Source organism: Neophocaena asiaeorientalis, unplaced genomic scaffold (assembly GCF_003031525.2).
Source record: "Neophocaena asiaeorientalis asiaeorientalis breed wild unplaced genomic scaffold, Neophocaena_asiaeorientalis_V1.1 scaffold204, whole genome shotgun sequence".
Classification (NCBI taxonomy): domain Eukaryota; kingdom Metazoa; phylum Chordata; class Mammalia; order Artiodactyla; family Phocoenidae; genus Neophocaena; species Neophocaena asiaeorientalis.
Genome location: NW_020173922.1, coordinates 1641180 through 1661782, shown reverse-complemented (window position 1 = coordinate 1661782; position 20603 = coordinate 1641180). Strand labels below are relative to the sequence as shown.

Sequence of the window (20603 nt, the reverse complement as noted above, 5' to 3'; positions counted from 1 at the left end):
ACCAGGGCACTAAAATCAAACTACAGGGTTCTTAACACTGCCGCCGCTGCCCCTGTAAGCCATGAACTAAAAAGCACACTTTTTTTGTTGTTGTTGTTATTTTCTCTCGTCAAATACATCAAGGAAACTGTGCCCTTTCGATTCTCTGGGAAAATATTAAATGTCAACAGGTTAAAGCTCCAAGTTGCCTGTTAGTTTTGTAGGTTCTCTAAGCAACAGTCCAGGAGCCTGATAACTTTGGGGCAAAGGTCCAAAAGCTCAAAGAGAAAGAATAAATATGAACGTTCTTAGTTGAGTTTCCCCCTTTCTTCTCCTATGAGGTGGGTAATAAAGAGATCTAATAAAGTACTGAGCTCCAATCCATTCAATTAAGTATTGTCTTATTACATAATTTAAAGCTAAATTCTAGTATAAAAAATCATATCTGGTTTCAGTACTCTCATTCATTCAACAAATATTCGACTGCTTACAATATATCAAAAACTGTTCTAGCAGTGGGAAGACATATCTGGCCACAGCTTACATTCCCATGAGATGACACAGTCTATAAACAGGGTAGAGAAATAAAACATGTAGAATGTTGGATGGTGATAAATGCTATGGAGAATGAAAAACTTTTTTTTCTTTCTCCTTCTTTTCCAAAGTCTTATTTTCCTTCTTTCTGAAAGCCTTCCCAGATTAATCCCAATTGGCTTCTTCTGTCACTTCAGCAGTCTCATTAAAATATCTGGAGAGCTAAGCTTGATGTAATATGTTTTGGAAAGGTCTGCCATTCAACAAAATAAGAGACAGCTCAGAGGACAATGCTCTCTTGGGGATACAGAATTCAAGAAACACTTTGGAACCAAACCAATTTCTCTTAGAACCCTTTCAAAAAAGGAGCTATAGCTTCACCCATAATCAGCTAAATTCTTGTCAAAGAAAGGAAAGGACTGATGTAGAATGACTACCTGAATAGTTTAGAAGGATACAGGCACAGATGTTTAGTGGTTCACTATTGGTTTGGGATTTTTAGTTCATACTTTTCTGTACTATTAAAATTCTCAGCATTTATCTCAGATAAAACTATTATTTAAAATGAAATAAAAGGTGACAGGAAAGGGGTAAGAGATTAAGAAAAAGTGTAAGAAGGCTTTCAAAATCCATCCCAAACATCAAAAAACTGCCTCACGAAACACCCCTCACAGCAACTATAACACACGTCCACTTGAAACAATATTGATAATAATCTTAACCACCAACCTAAATCCTCCTTCCACCCCCATGCAACATACTTTAAGATGGAGATAGTTAAGCAAGGTGCCAAAAACTCTTCTTTATATTTTCCCTGTAGCCCCTTTAAAATACAACCACAAAAAGTGATTTAGACGGAAAGAACACAGGACTTTTTTTTTTTTTTTTTTTACAAAAGTCAGTTTATTAAGATAGGCTTACAAATTCAACAACAAAAAACACAGTAATATTTAAAATGTTGAATGGGAGGGGGAAATACTTTCTTATAGCCCGCTGATAGCCTTCTTATAAATATTTATAAAATATGAATTGCATCAAAACTGCTGTAATATGGAATAGCATTAGCCATTGAGTTCTCGTGTCTAAAAGAAAATTGAAGCCGATGTCACAATTGATCCCTGTCACCTGAACGGTTTTGGCTACGGCAATTTGAAAACTAATTATCTTAAATCTGAGAGAAGCCAACACCACCTCTCACTGTTCACTGAAATCTTTTGCCAGAACAAATGTTTTTAAAGTATGCTTCTAAAACAGTGAACTTGCTACTAAACGCCTTATACTTGAAAAAAAAAAAAAAAAAAGCATAAGAAGAAACTAATTTGCAGATTAGTTCATCTTTTGATGAAGCCTTTTCTCTAAAGAGAATAATAAGAGCTTTTATATTTATTCTTTCAGGTTAAAATATTTAGTTTGGGTTTTTCTAGTGGGGACACATGGATTTTCACCATCCCCTTCTAATTAGAATAAGTTTGTACTTCTTGTATATACAACACAGAAGGTGGTAAAAGTAGGCAGGCATTTGGTGGGGATGACAAAACTAATCTGTGATTTTGAACTTCTTTTAAAAGGAGAAAATTAAGAAAAGCAAGGCTAATTCGCAAAGTGGGTAATCAAGGATTAATCTACCAAGGTCAAGTAGCATCAGAAATAATTCCTCTGATTCAAAGAAGTAGCAGAAATGTAAGAGATGATGGTTATGATAATAATAATAACAAAAGAGTTCTGATGTGGCGGGCACTAAGTACTATATTTGTATCACTTTATTTAAACTTCCCCCAAATCCTACGAGTAGACTTTTACGTTACAGATCAGGAAACTGAGGCACAGAGTGGTTAAGCCTAAGGGCACAGAGTTAAGGAAGCTCTGAGGTCCAGGACTCAAATGCAGGCAAGCAGACTCCAAAGCCAGCTCTGCTAACAACTATTCTGTCTCTCAATCATCTGGTCAAGACCTCTAATTTTAGATAGAGCTAGGGAAGGGAAATTAGTGGTTAAACTAAAAAACCCCAGACTCTAGATTCAAATCCTTTTTCAAAACAAAACTAAACTAACAAAGAAAAACACATCAACTCTCTTATAAACAGAATAGAAACATACTGATCCTTCTGAGGAAACCTCATGCTGGGTGGAAAGGCCTAGTATATTCAATTTCTATCGCTAGTGCACAAACAGAAATCACAGCCGGTCACAGCAACTGATAATCTCATCCTTTTTTATAACTTCACTCAATGAAACATGTTAAATCAAAAAAGAATAGCCCCCAAAACAAACAAAAACACACATTAAGCAGATTTTGAGATTTATTAAAATAAAGTATTAGCAAACAATATCCAAAAACAAAGTTCTTAAGAGTTATGGCTTTGAAAAGCACAATATAGTAAAACCTAATACATTTTTATAAGTATCAAAAAGATAACAGAATTGAAGCATGTTGCTAGAATTTCATTTTCTACAAACATAAACAGAAGGAGAACAAGTACAAGTAAGAAGCAGACCTAGAGTGCAGCCAGTGATTTGGTCTTTATCATCTGCATATGAAATATCTTTTTAAGAGAACATGGGCAGGATTACATACAAATACCCAGTTTTCATGATTACAGTCCTACCCAATTTTAGCATAAGTGATTTTCAAAATGCAACTTTAACCAACCACGTTGAAAAGAAAAGCACTTGCCCAACTATTATCTCCAAGAGTCCCTACAGTTAAAATACTTTATGAATAAATCAAAGCAGCAGCATCTCCAATGGTATTAGAAGGGAAAATCTGACTCTAAAAGACTTCTTCTTTACTTGAGATTGTTTGGCCTCACTGGAGTTTTGTTATAGCTAACACCAGCTAGTATTAAGAAGGTACTACCTATCAACGGGGTAAAACAAAATCTACCTCTACACAAAATTTCAAACTTTTAAAAAACAGTTATCTTCAAATAAATCCTTAAAGGACAATGGTTTATGACGAATTTAGGAATTTTAAGAACTGAATTATTTGGACGAGAACCACACAAACCTTTTTCACTCTGTCATAAATAACAGAAGAATCCTGCTCTGAGACTAGATCTTTTCAACAAAACAATTCACCACGTGTTTTCCAGCAATTGCTACCAGCAAATATTACAGCGTAAGCTCTTATTTTTAAAAAAATTTGATATGTAAAATCCTTCTCATTGGTTTTTGTAAATCATCCAATTTTAGGGTAACACCTCAATCATAATAACCGCATTTTAGAAGAGAAGTTTCTATTATGAAAAATCCAATATAACAAAGGCTTGACAAATACTCTTACCTCTTGTAATTAGGACATGCTAAACTTCAATCCAGTGAATTACAAAGAACTAGCTAAATTTCTGTTTAGCAGGTATTGAATAGAATTGTTTACATAGAAGAAATGCCTCAAATTCTCTCTCCATACATGCATCTTCTGTGAGAAGTAAACCTCCCCAGTCCCACCTGTTTTAATGAGGAAAATGCTACCCTCCAGGGGTTGAAACAGGCATCAAACCTGAGATTACCACCCAAAAAGCTGCGCTACTGAATACCTGAGGAGATGCCCATAAACCAATACTTAGGAAAACTCCCGCCAATAAAAATCACCAAACACTTCTAAAACCAGCAGGCTATCTACTACCTTAAAAGATTCTTGCTTACCTAGCTGATGGGTATAATGAGGACACACATTCATAATTCCTACCAGAGAGATTAAGTGAGGATTTAACTAATAAGACAAGGAAGAGCTCTGAGCCTCTTAAGTTACTAGGTCCAAAATTTAAACCATCATCGGAAGCTGAATTTAATAATTATCAAAAGATTTTTCCTTCTTCAGAAAGTATAAAAGGTATTAATATATTTTAAGTAGGAGAATGATAACGATCCAAAGTAATATTAAGCAAGCAACTAGAGAAAGTATAAAGAAATGGAACTAAAATGGTATATTAGATGCTCTCTGTAATAGAAATACAACACTTAAACAGGTACTATCAAAGTTGAATTTAGAGTTTCTCTGCTACTGGCATGATTTCATTTTTGTATAAACTTTCTCCTTTAAAAGAACACTATTACAGGGGAACTGTTTCCCACAGGTACTCTAAGATAATACTGAAGGTTATATAATGTGAGCCCCAGTCCTTATCTTAACAATAGATTCCAAATCTGAATACTTACTGATCATTTTACATCCTAAAAGAATGTCTTACTCTCAAATGTTATGAAAAGTATAAAATAGCTACACCCTCTTTCCATACTATTAAGTATAACTTATTGAACTACCTATTGACAGTAATCTTACTGTGGATTTCACCTCAGAAACCCAGACAATTCTATTATCAAACTGATAGTTTACTTACATAACAAGAAAATGTAAAAAGTGATTTATAGTCTGATATATATATTTGACATTTAGATTGATGTCTTCCTTAAATTTTCTCTAAAGAAAAAACGTTCACTTCAGTAGGTCAGTAACATGCCTACTAGTTTATATTCCATAACGTAAGCCAGGTAATTATGTAGAGATGTTAGTCAAATGCACCTCTTAAATTACCTTTTCCAGTCAGCATCTTTCTGTTGCTTTACTACATTACTGAGATTAGTTTCGATTCTATTCCTCTTTTTGCATTTACCAAACTGGCTGTAGTTTTATCATTCCCAGACTCTGTCTTTTCAGCTGGCATGTATTTATTTCAATGTTGTACATGCTATAAAATGTGATTTTTCTGGTTGTGATGATGTTTTCATAAATTTGACTATAAACCATTCTGGAGATTAAATGAAAGCTTAAAACTGTAATCTTACGAAATGGTTTCTTTCAGAGGTGCTTTTTTCACTGGTAGAATTTTACTTAGTTTTTTTAATCTCACTGGCTAATTTTTATTTCCCATCCATTCCTGTACTGAGCATCCTCAGGAATTAGAGGACCAGCTGGATTGAATGAAGTTTTCATATAAAACTCAGGGATGTGGAGTTAACAACTTTTAGGAAATACAACAGGCTTAATTATACTTCTATATGAAACTCTTACCAGTTAATTGCTTCAGTACTGTCATTCGAGACACAGCTCCTTAGAGAAAACACAGAGAAAGCCAATCACATAAAATCTTGCTAACTCTAAAGGCTGTTACATGAATAAAAACAATTTTTAATTAACTCAGTTGTAAGCATCAATAAAACAATTCAATAGTTTCCACCAGCTCAAGCCCACTGAAGTTGATTACATGTATCTGCCAGTCAACCTAGGTAGTTATTCTACAAATTTGTTCCAAAGATTGTGCCATGAGCCTGTCAAGTAGAAGAATGATGTAAGTAGCTAAGTTCTATCACTAAACAAATAAACCTCTTTTGTGTGGCTGACACAATTCTGGAAGATTGAGAATGCATGTCATGTAAAACTTACGTTTAAGGCTCAGGTGACTGTCAGAAAATTTCCTTTTACTTAGCAAAGGACTGTGAGCTGAAACACATATGGCACTTCATCTGAGAGAAATAAAACCATCCATTGGCTGCACTTTATAAAAGCAATAAATAATGTTATGGAAAACAAAAGGAACTGCATTCTCCTTTACTCAAAAAATGCATTTTTTTCCTCATAAGAGCACAAAGGGCAAAGTAGAAAGTCAAATGAAACTAACATTTTAAACAGAAGACTGACATGGCTCCACATATTTTTAAAAGGCACTGGAAAATAAGCTTCTTCTAATAGGTAAGTTAGGTGATTTTTTTTTCCAAAATAATGTATTTGTTCTTCATGCCATAACTAGGTGTCCATCTGACTGCTCCCTAGAAAAAGAGGTTAAGAGTCCTTTACTCAAAGCCCTTAAGCATGACTGATTAAATGAACATTTTAGAGTTTTCATGTCTTTCCTCTCTGAGGATTGTGGAGACTGGTATCCACATAGGTGCTAAAAAAAATGGAAAAAGAGCACCCATGGTAACTGAGAGAATAGTCTGTATTCTTTGACATGTGAATGTTTTCAAATCAGCTAGCTCAATTCATTTAAGCATCAGACAAGTGGCCTCATCCTTGGGGCCAGACTGAAGAGGCTCCTATGGCTACAGGACACAGGTCCTTGCATGGGGAAAGAGACGCAAGTAAGAGCAATGGGATGAAGTACATGATTTTCCAACATTAATATCATCCTGCAGGGAATTAAAAAGGCACCTTCAATTGGAGCTACAGAATAACAGTCTTATAATCTAGGTTGAAAATACAACAAAAGCTAGAAAAAGCATAACTTCCTATAACTGTAATCTATAAACTGCAGTGTTTAATACAAAAGGGGTACCAAGGAAGCAAGGATGAACATGTAAGTCCAAGTCACTTGAGTGTGTTTCACAAAAGGTTACTCTAAAAACTATCACCCATCAAAGTGCAAAATAAAAGATTAATGCATGTCAAAATTAGAGTTCTTGCAACATTGGCCAAAAGCAGCAAACACAACTGAACAAGGCCGTGCATGCACTGTCACTAGCTATAAAGTAGTACTTATGACAGATTTGAGCAAATGACATATACTGGAGATCCGTTGTTTGCAGTAAGTTTTTTTAAAAAAAGGAAATATTTTACAAAAGATAATATTGAGTGAAGTCACAATACACTGACAAACATTTAGCTGTACTAAATGTAAATTTTATGTAACTTAGAAAACTATCACTGGGCTTTTACTGAACACTACCTGTTAGAGCAGTGCATAGTGTTCCTTCAAATAAAAGACTTTTTTTTTATAGTTTCCTTTAAGCCGCTACCATATGCTTTTAAAAAACAATGAATTACACTTTTTTAAAGTTGGTAGGACTAAGAAACTGGTAAAAGTACAGCTTCTGGAGAATCAAGAATAGAACGGAAGACTCTCATTGAACACCTTCTTACACTGTTATAATTTTCATCATGTGATCTATTACTTTTCCAAAAAAATTTAACAAGTAAAAAAATTGCTGGGACAATAAGGCAAAAGTATGTTCCAGTTTAAGATCAATGCCAAACTTCTGAACTGGGGTACAATACTCACTCTGCGTCTTTCACAACACTTTTGAGAGTTAATCACATGAACGTGAATACAAACAGATTTGATTCATCACAAAAACAAATGTATTGGTCACAATTATGTAGGAAAAAAATAAGCTGTAATATCTGTTTTCCATGTAAGCTCACAGTATCTGTACTGAAATTTTCCCTAAAATTAAAACAAGTCCACTAATAATGTAACTGAAAAAGAATACTTCTACACTATGAAACAGAAGAAATGGGGTTTAGAGGGGAGCCCATCTGAGTGAGGACTTTATCCAGCCACTGAAGAGGCCCATGAAGATGAATCTCAATCCAACATGGGGTGCTGGTAACATCTTGCCGGTGATATTCTGCTCCCCAGCCCTATGAAAATGAACAGATAACATGGCAAGCCACGTTTTAAATTGTCAGCCAGTCGAAACCAATTTCAACACACTAACAAAAATAAACTTTAACAGTAGAGATATATAGACACACCTAAAGGAAAAACTATCACAAAACCAATCTTAGCATTCACCATGAAATTAAAAGCAGCACAATAGCTGCATCGTTATAATAACATATAATCCCTTAATAGAAACCCTTGGAACAAGATATGTTTCAGAATTCTTTTTTTTTTTTACTTTTAGGAAGTTAATAATGGTAAAATACCTTATAATTAAAATATTAATATTCCTGCAGTGAGCTATATTCTCTCTTAATGGGATAAATAAAACTCAAATATAGCCTCATGTAAGTTCACATCAGATTTTGTAAACAAAAAGTTTTTGATTTTCAGGGTTCTTTTTAAACATCAGATAAGGCGTTGTAAATCTGATCAATGCATACAAATGTAATTAAAGTGGCAGTCACATATCATTATCCTTTAAGATGGGAAATTACTGGGATGAATTGAGCTGGACCACTTTAGCCTAAAACGCCAAAGAGTAAAACAGAATTTTTTCACTTCTACTTGCCTGAATTTAACTAGCTCTCTGCTTTACTGCTTACAGTAGTCCTGGCCCAGGAAAAGTAAGCAGCTGTGATGAGGGTGGACTGGGAGACTAAATTGAATATGCAAAAGCCATGTTTCTATAGAAGGCAAGGGAAATGCCTTCAGGGCTATTGATAAACTGCTGCATAAACAGGCCTATAACAAAGCCCATAGCAAGAAAACACTGGGCTGTGGGGCTGTGGGCCAAAAAGAAAAAAAAGGTACACAGAGCATTTGACAATTGCTCTTCTTTGGCTAAATCCTTAAGGAACAAGCAGGTACAGGACAGGTTGCTGAAATGTAACACCAAAATTCTTTCTAAATTTTGCTTATGCACCATCATTTGGAATACCAATAAAATTAGGCCAAGAGCAAATGATAAATTTGAAAAGTTCTTTGATCTTTTCAAATCCTTAATAACAGAGCTTAAAACAAGGAAAATAATTTTAGTATGGTAAAGAATTCTTTACATCTACCTAATGGGATCCAATAATGACTGAAACTGCTGAAGCTAAGGAACTTAAAAAGCAATTTTAATATTAAATGCTTTCTAGCAATTTAGCCTTTAACTGAAATTCTTTTATAAACTCAGTCCCTATTCAATATCAATATTGAGCACTTTATAATGTCTGGATTATAAAATAAAATCTTAGACCAATCATGTGGTTTAAGTTATAAATTCAAGAATCTTATTTAAAAACCTATTAAATCAGGTAAAAAATAGTTACTACCTTTCATTTAACAAAGACTTTTTAAAACTATGACCTACAGACATATAATACACATATTTACAGTGACTCAAATTAAGCTACAGGTCACAACCCACTCACCTTGACAAAACTCATTCGAATGGTACACATTTTGGTAAGCTCATATACTGCCTCAAATCCATGGTTGACTGACTGAGCCAGAAGCTGGGCAAACTCCTGATTGTTAAAAATTTTGAGGCTGCAGCTGCTGGGAATCTTACAGACAGTGGTAGGATGAAAGCCATGATGAAAGTTGCAGTTCCTACTCTGTACAAATATGCTGCTGTCACTGAGGCACTCTGCATACACCTCTCCACCAACATAGTACAGATGAACACCTTAAAAAGACAGGCATTACAAGAGTAAACTTAACAAAGCAGTATAATGAAATCGAGGAAGTTGTATGAGGTGCAACCAAGAATAACTACTCCACTATAGCAAGTCTTCAGGCAGAAGCTGCCACTAGATGGCCTTATGCTGCCAAAGATAATCAAGAGGTTAATGTGCCTAGATCTAAAATCATCCTCAAACAACTAAGACTTAAGCCTCAAGTTGGCAGCATATTAGGTTATCAGTTCTCAGGGTTTTTTTTTTTCCTTCTCCAACAATCATTTATCATCTCAAAGAAAGCAATGGCAAAAAAAAAGTCCCCCAAAAGCACCTTATGATGAGTCCTTTCAAAGGAATTCTTAGTGCTATCAACTGTCATGAATAGCTGTTTGGCAAAAAGTTTTGCACTCTTTTTGCTAATGGAAAGGTCTGCAGCATTTAAAAAAAAAAAAGCTAAGTCACATATGTAATTTCAGGTCATAGGAAAAGCCTTTAAATGGCAGATGTATTTTACTTTCCTTTAAAAAAATGTTTTGGGTATTTAAAAAATATATAAATAATATATGAATGTTCAATATTTAAAAATTCAAATTATATAGCTAGAGCTGAAGTTGTTCCCAGCTTTTCTCTACTGCAAATAGTACTAAAAAGACCATCATAGTACACACATGTGAGTCACAGACTAGTTTCAGGCTATGACATTAAAAACTAGTTTTGCTTCTGGGCAAATAAAAATGAGCCGTGGAAGAAAGGATCCTAGAACTGTATACTGGGAAAAAAGAGGAAAATGATTCTAGAATTTAAGAATTCACCAAGTAGATTTCTCTTAAATTATTCTACTGCAGAATGAAAAATCAATGCATAGAAGTGAGGCATTTTACCTAAAAAAATCATGGCAAGTTGACAGTTCTGTCAAAAAAGAATGGAAACTTTCTTTCCAACTTATTTTTGGACATACTATTTTTCTGAATCTCTTCTATAAGAAATCATATTACAATTAAAGTTATTTACCTTTTGTTCCTAATTTGGACCAAGACTTTCTCAAGTCAAAGAAGCAAAAAGTAGCAAGTGGTAAAAACAAAACTTCTTAAAAGAGAGGCAAACAGCTCTACCTGGGATAGGTTTCCTTTCTGACCACTTGGTGCATGAGACATTTCACTGCAGTGTGAAAAGTTCCTTGTTTGCTGTGGCAACTATCTTGCAGGATGAATTATAAATAAAACCCTGTTACCTGAATTTAAAAGCTGGGAGAAGTGGCAGTGAAGCCATTGAAGACTTACGTCATTCAAACTGGATATCCTACCAGTAACCCTGCTCCTCTAACATAATGGAAATTCTTTCAAGTCATCAACCCAAAATATTCCACAAATACCATAATTTTAAAATTTTAATCCTTCACTAGCGTTCATATATTCTACAAATATTTCTTGTGTATGTACTATGAGCCAGGCAGCATTCTAGTTGCTGAAGATATTGTTGTGAACAACGCAAATTTCTGTACAGCTTGTATTTCAGTCAAAAAGACTGAAAATTAAAAAAATAAACACAGGATAGTATGATTTCAGACCCTAAGTACTATGAAGAAAAAATAGGTAGGATAAAGAAAAGAAGTCTGTCTTTACTTAATACATTCTTCAACATCTCCAACTTGAGGGCAGGACCATGCCTTAAGCTTCTTTGTATGCCCCAGAACCTTACACAATGCAGACTACATAGCAAGCACAACAAATGACTGAATTCAACTGAATGTAGGAAAATGACAAAATTACCTTTTCCAATATGTCGCCTGGTGTTTTCAATTGTTGAATTACGATTAACATTTGACAACAATCCCAAGCAGAATCTACTTTTGTTATTTGAAGGGTCTGTGAATCCATCTACTAACACACTAGTAGAAGATGCATGAAAAGCTTCCCCAACACGATTGTTTAATTCATAGTAGACAATTGAACACCAATGTTTGGGCTCTTCATAGGCAACAGGCTGAACATCTGTGAACAAACCAGACAGAAAAAATGTTTAATGATGATCAGAAACTCCAGACTCTGTGTTTCCTTTAACCCAACCCAAGCACTATATGAAAAAGAAAATTTTCAGATATTTCACTTAAGTCTCACTGTCCTTCCTGACTTTCAGTCTGTTTGTATGTTTGTTTTCAAAAAAACAAACATCAGAAATGCCTTGATCATAACAATTTTCAAAATTATACATATACACGGATAGGCAACATCACATTTTAAGTTATTTTTCTAGCAGAATCTAATCCAGGTTTAAATTTGAGATGACAAACCTCTGTTTCAGCAAACTGAAAGACTTAACTATACCAGTATCTGTAAAATTATTTTAAACAAAAATTTGAACTAAAAAACTAAGTAAGCCTCTTAGCAAACCAGGAATAGAGGGGAACTTATTCAACTTGAGATAAAGAACATTTACAAAAAGCTTACAGCTAACGTCATACTTAATGGTGAAAAACTAGAAGCTTTTCTGCTAAGATCAGTAACAAGGCAAGGCTGTGCTCACCACTCCTTTACAACAACACACTGGAAATCCTAGCTAAGGCACTAAGACAAGAAAAGGAAATAAAAGGTATACAGATTGAGAAGGAAGACATAAAACTGTCTGTTCTCAAACTACAAGATTGTCTATGCAGAAAATCTGAAATGACTGACAAAAAAACTCCCAGAACTGATAAGCACTTATAGCAAGGCTGCAAGTTGTAAGGTTAATATACTGAAGTCAATCACCTTCCTATACCAGCAATGAACAAGTAGAATTCGAAATGAAAAATTCATTACCATTTATATCAGCACTCAAAAAATGAAATATTTAGGTAAAAACCAAACAAAATAGATATAAAATCTATATGAGGAAACTATGAAACTCTAAAGAAAGAATTCAAAGAAAAACTAAACAGAGATATAGTCCAGGTTCATGTATAGGAAGCCTCTATATTCTTAAGATATCAGTTCTTCCCAACATGATCTACAGAGTCAATGAAATCCCAGTAAAAATCCCAACAAATCATCTTGTGGATATTGATAAACTGATCCTAAAGTTTACACGAGGAGGCAAAAGACCCAGAACAACCAACACAATATTGAAAAACAAAACTGGAAGACTAACACTATCCAACTTAAAGACTCACTATAAAGCTACAGGAATCAAGACAGTGTGGTATTGGCAAAAGAACAGAGATCAAAGGAACAGAATAGAGAGCCCAGAAATACATCCACATAAATATAGTTAACTGATCTTTGATGAAGGATCTTGGTTACTTCCCCAATAATAGATACAAGATAGTCTTTCCAACAAATAGTATAAGAACAACTGACATTCACAGGCAAAAAAATGAATCTAGACACAATATCTTACACTATTCATGAAAATTACCTCAAAAATGGATCACAGACCTATGATACAAAACTATGAAACTCTAGAAGATAGCAGAGGACAATATCTAGATGACCTTGAATAGGGTGACGGCTTTTTAGATACAACACAAAGAATGAGAAGACAAGCCACAGAATGGGAAAATATATTTGCAAAAGACACGTTTGGTTAAAGGACTGTTACACAAAATATACAAAGAACTCTTAAAACTCAACAAGAAAATGAACAAGGTAATGAGAAAAACTCGTCAAAGACATGAACAGACACCTCACTGAAGAAGATATACACATGGCAAATAAACATATAAAAAGATGCTCCACATTACATGTCATCAGGAAAATGCAAATTAAAATTGCAAAAAGACACTACTACACAACCATTAGAATGACCAAAATCCAAAGCACTGACAACACCAAATGCTGGTGAAGATGAGGAGCAACAGAAACTCTCATTCACTGCTGGTGAGAGTGTAAAATGGTACAGCCACTTTGGAAGACAGTCTGTTGACCTCTTACAAAACTAAACAAACTTTTACCATACAATCCAGCAAATGTGTTCCTCGGTATTTACCTAAAGGAGTCAAAAACTTATGTCCACACAAAAACTGCAGAGAGATGTTTATAGAAGCTTTATTCATAACTGTTAAAACTTGAAAGCAACCAAGATATCCTTCAAGAGGTGAATGGATAAATAAACTGTGGTACACCAGACAATGGAATATTATTCAACACAAAAAAGAAATGAGCTATCAAGCCATGAAAAGACATGGTTGGTGGGGGACTTAAATGTACATTACTAAGTGAAGAAGCCAATCTGAAAAGGCTACATACTGTAAGATTCCGATTACAAGACATCTGGAAAAGGCAAAACTATGGAGACAATAAAAAGATCAGTGGTTGCCAGGGGTTAGGAGAGAGGGAGGGATGAACAGGCAGAGCACAGAGGATTTTTAGGGAAGTGAAACTATTCTATATGATAATATAATGATGGCTATATGTCATTATTCATTTGTTACAACCCAAAGAATGTTAATACAAAAAATGCATCCTAATGTAAATTATAGAATGGTAGTTACCAAGGAGGTAAGGTGAGGGGGAATGGGGAGTCATTATTTAATAGGTACAGAGTTCTATTTGAAATGATGAAAAAGTTCTGGAAATGGATAGGAGTGATGGTTTGCTGAATACTGTGGATGTACTCAATGCTACCGAATTGTACACAACAGAGCCCCCAAAGTACAAGAAGCAAAAACTAACAGAACTAGAAGTGGAAATAAATATTCAACGGTAGTAGCTGGGGACTTTAATCTCCCATTCTCAATAATTGATAGAACAATTAGAAAGAAAATAAGCAAGGATACAGATGATCTGAACACTACTGACCAGCTTCATCTAACTGAAATCCAGAGATCCTATGACACCCTATGACATCAGAAAATACAATTTTTTCAAAGGCACATGGAGTATTGTCTAAAAGAGACTATATGTTTTGCCAAGGGTTGGCAAACCTTTTCTACCCACCCAAATGGGCAAATCCAGCAACATATAAAAAGGATTATACACTATGACCAAGTGGGATGCAATGCCTTAGGTTTTGCAGGCCACGTACTATCTGTCATATATTCTTCTTCTTCTTAACAATTCTTTAATAATCTAGAAACCATTCTTAGGTCACAGGCTATACAAAAACAAGCATAAAACAAGTCTCAACAAATTTAAAGAACTGAAATCATACCAAATATGTTCAAAGCACACAACAGAATTAAATTAGGAATCAACAACAAAAAGAAATTTGGGAAATCTTGAAATATTTGGAAATTGATAAATATGCTACTAAATAATCCATGGGCCAAAGAAGAAACCACAACAGAAATTTTAAAATATTTTCAATTGAATAAAAATAAAGACAAACAAAAATAAAAATTAATGGGATGCAGTTAAAAGTGTGATTAGAGGGAAAGAAATAGTTTTTAACACCCGTATTAGAAAAGGAACAACTCAAGTTAATAATGTAAGATTCAGAAACTACAAAAAGTAAACTAAAAGTAAACTTGCATTCTTCAAAGCAAGAAAAATGAAGGAAATAAAGATTAAAGTGGAATTCAATAGAAGAGGGAAAAGTTGTCATTCAAAAGATAAACAAAGGGACTTCCCTGGTGGCGCAGTGGTTGAGAGTCTGCCTGCCGATGCAGGGGACACAGGTTCGTGCCCCGGTCTGGGAAGATCCCACATGCCGCGGAGCGGCTGGGCCCATGAGCCGTGGCCGCTGAGCCTGCACATCCGGAGCCTGTGCTCCGCAACAGGAGAGGCCACAACAGTGAGGCCCGCGTACCGCAAAAAAATAAATAAACAAGGTAAACAAAATTGATAATCCCTTAACTAAACCAACGAGAAAAAAAGAACATGACACAAACTACCAAAATCAGGAATTAATACTTCACTACCAACTCCTACAGAAATTAGAGAGATTATAAAGGATACTACCAAAAACTTTATGTCAAATTAGATAATTTAGATGAAATGGACAAATTCCCAGAAAGACACAAATTACCAAAATTGACTCAAGAAAAAACAAACTCTGAATAGACCAATATAATAACTAAAGAAACTGAATCGATTATTTAAAATCTTCCCGCAAATAGAAGTCCAAGCCGAAATGGCTTCACTGGTAAATTCTACCACACATTTAAAGAAGAAATAATACTAATACTTCAAAAACTCTTCCAAAAATTGGAGGGAACACTTCCCAACTCATTCCGTGAGGCCATTATTACCTGACAGCAATACCAAACAAAGACATCACAAGAAAATTACAGACCAATATCCCTCATGAATATACAAGCAAAAATACTCAACAAAATATTAGTAAACCTAGCCAAGCAATATATAAAAAAGGATTATACACCATGACCACATGGGTTTTATCCTGGGAATACAAGGTTGGTTTAACATCAGAAAATCAATTCATGTAATACACCTTATTACTAGAAAAAAAGAACAACAAACTCACATGATCATCTCAGCAGATACAGAAAAAGCTTTTGACAAAATCCAACATTCATTCATGATAAAAATTCTCAATCTAGGAATAGAAGAGAACTAACAATTTGCTGGCTAGACTCTCTAGAACAATACTGAACAGAAGTAATAAAAGCCAACATCATTGTCTTACTCCCAATTATAGGTGGAAAGTAATTCAGTTTTTTATCATTAATTATGATAGCTATAGGTTTTTCATATATGCCCTTTAATAATAAGAGAGAAGGAGAAGTTAAACACATTCAGATTGGATAGGAAAAAAAAATACTATTCTTTATTCATGGATAACATGCTCCTATATTTAAAAGACCTTAAGGAATCCACATATGCACACACAAAAAACCTAACACTAGAACTAATAAATGAATTCAGCAAGATTTCAGGTTACAAGATTAATATACAAAAATCAACTGTATGTTTTTAATTAAAAAATTTTTTTTTACAGTGACCAATAGAAATTTATTTCATTAGTTAGACCTGAAACCACTGCATTAATGCCATTTTGAAACTAACCTTTCAGGGATTTAATACAGTTGTTCTTTAACAATAGAACTTGGTTCATTTACTGCTTAAGACATGATTATTTAAATTAAAGTTAATTGGTTTCCTTACTCTCCTTTAAGGCTTTAGGCTCAGAATATTTCTATTAGAAAAATCTAATTTGTCTCAAGTTCCTATTTCTAAATTTTAGAGTGGTTAAAATGCTCTTATATTTTAAATCTTTGTAGCAAAAATTATGTCTAAAATTACAGCTCAAACTGGCAAAGCAATTAAAGATGCAGGTGACACAAGTCTTTTTTTAAGTCTTTTTCATACAGTTTTACTGAGATACAATTGACATATGGCACTGTACAAGTTTAAGGTATACAGCATAATGATCTGTCTTACATACATCATGAAACGATTATCACAATCAATTTAGTGAACACCCATCATCTCATATAGACACAAAATTAAAGAAACAGAAAAAAACGTTTTCCTAGTGATGAGAACTCTTAGGATTTACTCTCTTAACAGCTTCGTATATAACATACAGCAGTGTTAACTACATTTATCAGGTTGTACGTTATATCCCTAGTACTTCTTTATCTTATAACTGGAAGTATGTGCCTTTTGACTGCCTTCATCCAATCAATTTTATTTCTAGCTACCACTGAAGAATCCAAACTCGAAATTAAAAAATTCTTCCACACACCTAGCAATAAATTTAAAAAGAAAAGAGAGACATTCCATGTCTGTGTACTAGAAGGGGACAGCAAATCTCCCCAAGTTGATTTAAAGAGTCAATGTGACCTCTATCAAAGTCCAAGGAAGAGTTTTGGTGGAGGACAGAAATTGACAAACTGATACTAAAATTATATGAAAATATGCAAAGAATGCAGAATTGCCAAACAATTTTTATAAAGAAGAACAAAGTTGGAGGACTAACACTGCTTGTTTTCAAAACTTACTATAAAACTTTAGTAATCAAGATGGTGAGTACAGACATACAGATCAATGAACAAAATTGAGAGTCCTGAAATAAACTCTTAAATTTATAGTCAACTGATTTCTGAAAAAGATGCCAAGACAATTCAGTAGAGAAATGATACTCTTTTCAACAAACAGTGCTAGAACCAACTGGATGTCTACTTGCGCAAAGATGAATTTAGACCGTTAACATACAAAAACCTTAAGTCAAAATGAATCATAGACATAAATATAAGAGCTAAAGAACTTCTAGGAGAACACACAGGAGAATAATTTTTATGACCTTGGGATAGGCATAAGATTTTTTAGATGTAACACCAAAAGCATAATCCAGAAAAAAATTGATAATTTCATCAAAATTAAAAACTTTTGTGCTTCAAAAGACACCATTAGGAAAATGAAAAGACAATCCACAGATTGAGAGAAAATATTTGCAAATCACATATCTGAAAAAGGACTTCTATTCAAAATATATACAGAACTCTTAAAACTCAATAATAAGACAAACAAAGGACTTCTATCTAAAATATATACACCACTCTTACAACTCAACAATAAGACAAACAACCCAATTAAAAAAATAAGGCAAAAGATTTAAATAAGCCGAAGAAGATACATGAATGGCTAGGTTAAAAATGTCCAAAATCATTACTCATTAGGGAAATACAAATTAAAACAAATGAGACACCACTTCACACCCATCAGAATAACTATAATCAAAAAGATAAATAATAACAAGTCTTAGGAGGATACGGAGAAACTAGAACGCTTATATGGTACTGGTAAAAATGTAAAATGGTGCTTTCACTTTACAGTAATTTTGTAGTTTCTCGTAAATACTTAAATTTACCCTGTGACGCAGAAATATTTAAAAAAGACCTATCTGCAAATGTTGATTACAGCATTGTTCATGCTAGCCAAAAACTAGAAACAATTCAAATGTCCATCGACAGATAAATGGGTAAACAAAATGTGGTATATCCATAAAATAAAATACTGTTCAGCAATAAAAAAGAACATTATTGATACATGGTGCAACATGGATGAATCTTGAAAACAACGCATTTTGTGATTCTATTTATATGAAAAGTTCGGAAAAGGCAAATCTACAGGTACAGAAAACAGATTAGAAGGTTCCTGGAGCTGGGGATAGGAGGGGATAGACTGCAAATAGGCACAAGGGATATTTCTAAAGGGTTATGAAAATGTTCCAAAACTAGATTGCGGTGATGGTGTAAAACTTTACACATTTACTAAAAATCATCGAATCATACAGTTAAAATGGATAAATTTTATGGTATATAAATTATTACTGGTTCAAGATGGCAGAGTAGAAGGACGTGCGCTCACTCCCTCTTGTGAGAGCACCGGAATCACAACTAACTGCTGGACAATCATTGACAGGAAGACACTGGAATTCACCAAAAAAGATACCCCATATCCAAAGACAAAGGAGAAGCCACAATGAGACGGTAGGAGGGGCGCAATCACAGTAAAATCAAATCCCATAACTCCTGGGTGGGTGACTCATAGACTGGAAAACACTTATACCACAGAAGTCCACCCACTGGAGTGAAGGTTCTGAGCCCCATGTCAGGCTTCCCAACCTGGGGGTCCGACAACGGGAGGAGGAATTCCTAGAGAATCAGACTTTGATGGCTAGTGGGATTTGATTGCAGGACTTCGACAGGACTGGGGGAAACAGAGAGTCCACTCTTGGAGGGCACACACAAAGTAGTGTGAGCATCGGGACCCAGGGGAAGGAGCAGTGACCCCAGGGGAGACTGAACCAGACCTGCCTGCTAGTGTTGGAGGGTCTCCTGCAGAGGCAGGGGGGCAGCTGAGGCTCACCGTGGGGACAAGGACACTGGCAGCAGAAGTTCTGGGAAGTACTCGTTGGTGTGAGCCCTCCTAGAGTCCACCATTAGCCCCACCAAAGACCCACGTAGGCTACAGTGCTGGGTCACCTCAGGCTAAATAACCAACAGGGAGGGAACCCAGACCCACCCATCAGTAGACAAGCAGATTAAAGTGTTACTGAGCTCTGCCCACCAAAGCAACACCCAGCTCTACCCACCACCAGTCCCTCCTATCAGGAAACTTGCACAAGCCTCTTTGATAGCCTCATCCACCAGAAGGCAGACGGCAGAAACAAGAAGAACTACAGTTCTTCAGCCTGTGGAAGGAAAACCACACTCACAGATAGACAGACAAAATGAAAAGGCAAAGACTTTGTACCAGATGAAGAACAAGATAAAACCTCAGAAAAACAACTAAATGAAGTGGAGATAGGCAACCTTCCAGAGAAAGAATTCAGAATAATGATAGTGAAGATGATCCAGGACCTGGGAAAAAGAATGGAGGCAAAGATCGAGAAGATGCAAGAAATGTTTAACAAAGACCTAGAAGAATTAAAGAACAAACAAACATAGATGAACAATACAATAACTGAAATGAAAAATACACTAGAAGGAATCAATAAGACACTGATTAAAGATATTAAAGATGATATAAACAGACGGAGAGATATACCATGTTCTTGGATTGGAAGAATCAACATTGTGAAAATGACTCTACCACCCAAAGCAATCAACAGATTCAATGCAATCCCTATCAAACTACCAATGGCATTTTTCACAGAACTAGAACAAAAACTTTCACAATCTGTATGGAAACACAAAAGACCCCGAATAGCCAAAGCAATCTTGAGAAAGAAAAACGGAGCTGGAGGAATAAGGCTCCCTGACTTCAGACTACACTACAAAGCCACAGTAATCAAGAGAGTATGGTACTGGCACAAAAACAGAAATATAGATCAATGGAACAGGAAAGAAAGCCCAGAGATAAACCCACATATATATGGTCACCTTATTTCTGATAAAGGAGGCAAGAATATACAATGGAGAAAAGACAGCCTCTTCAATAAGTGGTGCTGGGAAAACTGGACAGCTACCTGTAAAAGAATGAAATTAGAACACTCCCTAACACAATACACAAAAATAAACTCAAAATGGATTAAAGACCTAAATGTAAGGCCAGACACTAAAACTCTTAGAGGAAAACATCGGCAGAACACTCTATGACATAAATCACAGCAAGATCTTTTTTGACTCACCTCCTAGAGAAATGGAAATAAAAACAAAA

At 34.9% G+C, this 20603-nt stretch overlaps 1 protein-coding gene across 3 annotated transcripts in view; it reads right to left on the bottom strand.

Annotated features, from left to right (window-relative positions):
* Positions 1-2798: 2798 nt before the first annotated feature.
* SMAD5 (SMAD family member 5) overlaps positions 2799-20603 on the bottom strand; it is a 54121-nt gene continuing 36316 nt past the window's right edge. For 2 of the 3 annotated variants that reach the window (XM_024752295.1, XM_024752296.1), the window contains 3 exons: positions 11328-11549; positions 9310-9566; positions 2799-7869 (listed from right to left, as the gene is read on the bottom strand). In XM_024752295.1, the coding sequence (XP_024608063.1) occupies positions 7726-7869; positions 9310-9566; positions 11328-11549 (623 nt within the window). In that variant the 3' untranslated portion in view covers positions 2799-7725. The remainder of the gene's footprint in view (positions 7870-9309; positions 9567-11327; positions 11550-20603) is intronic. The other variant, XR_003004080.1, reaches the window with a different exon arrangement.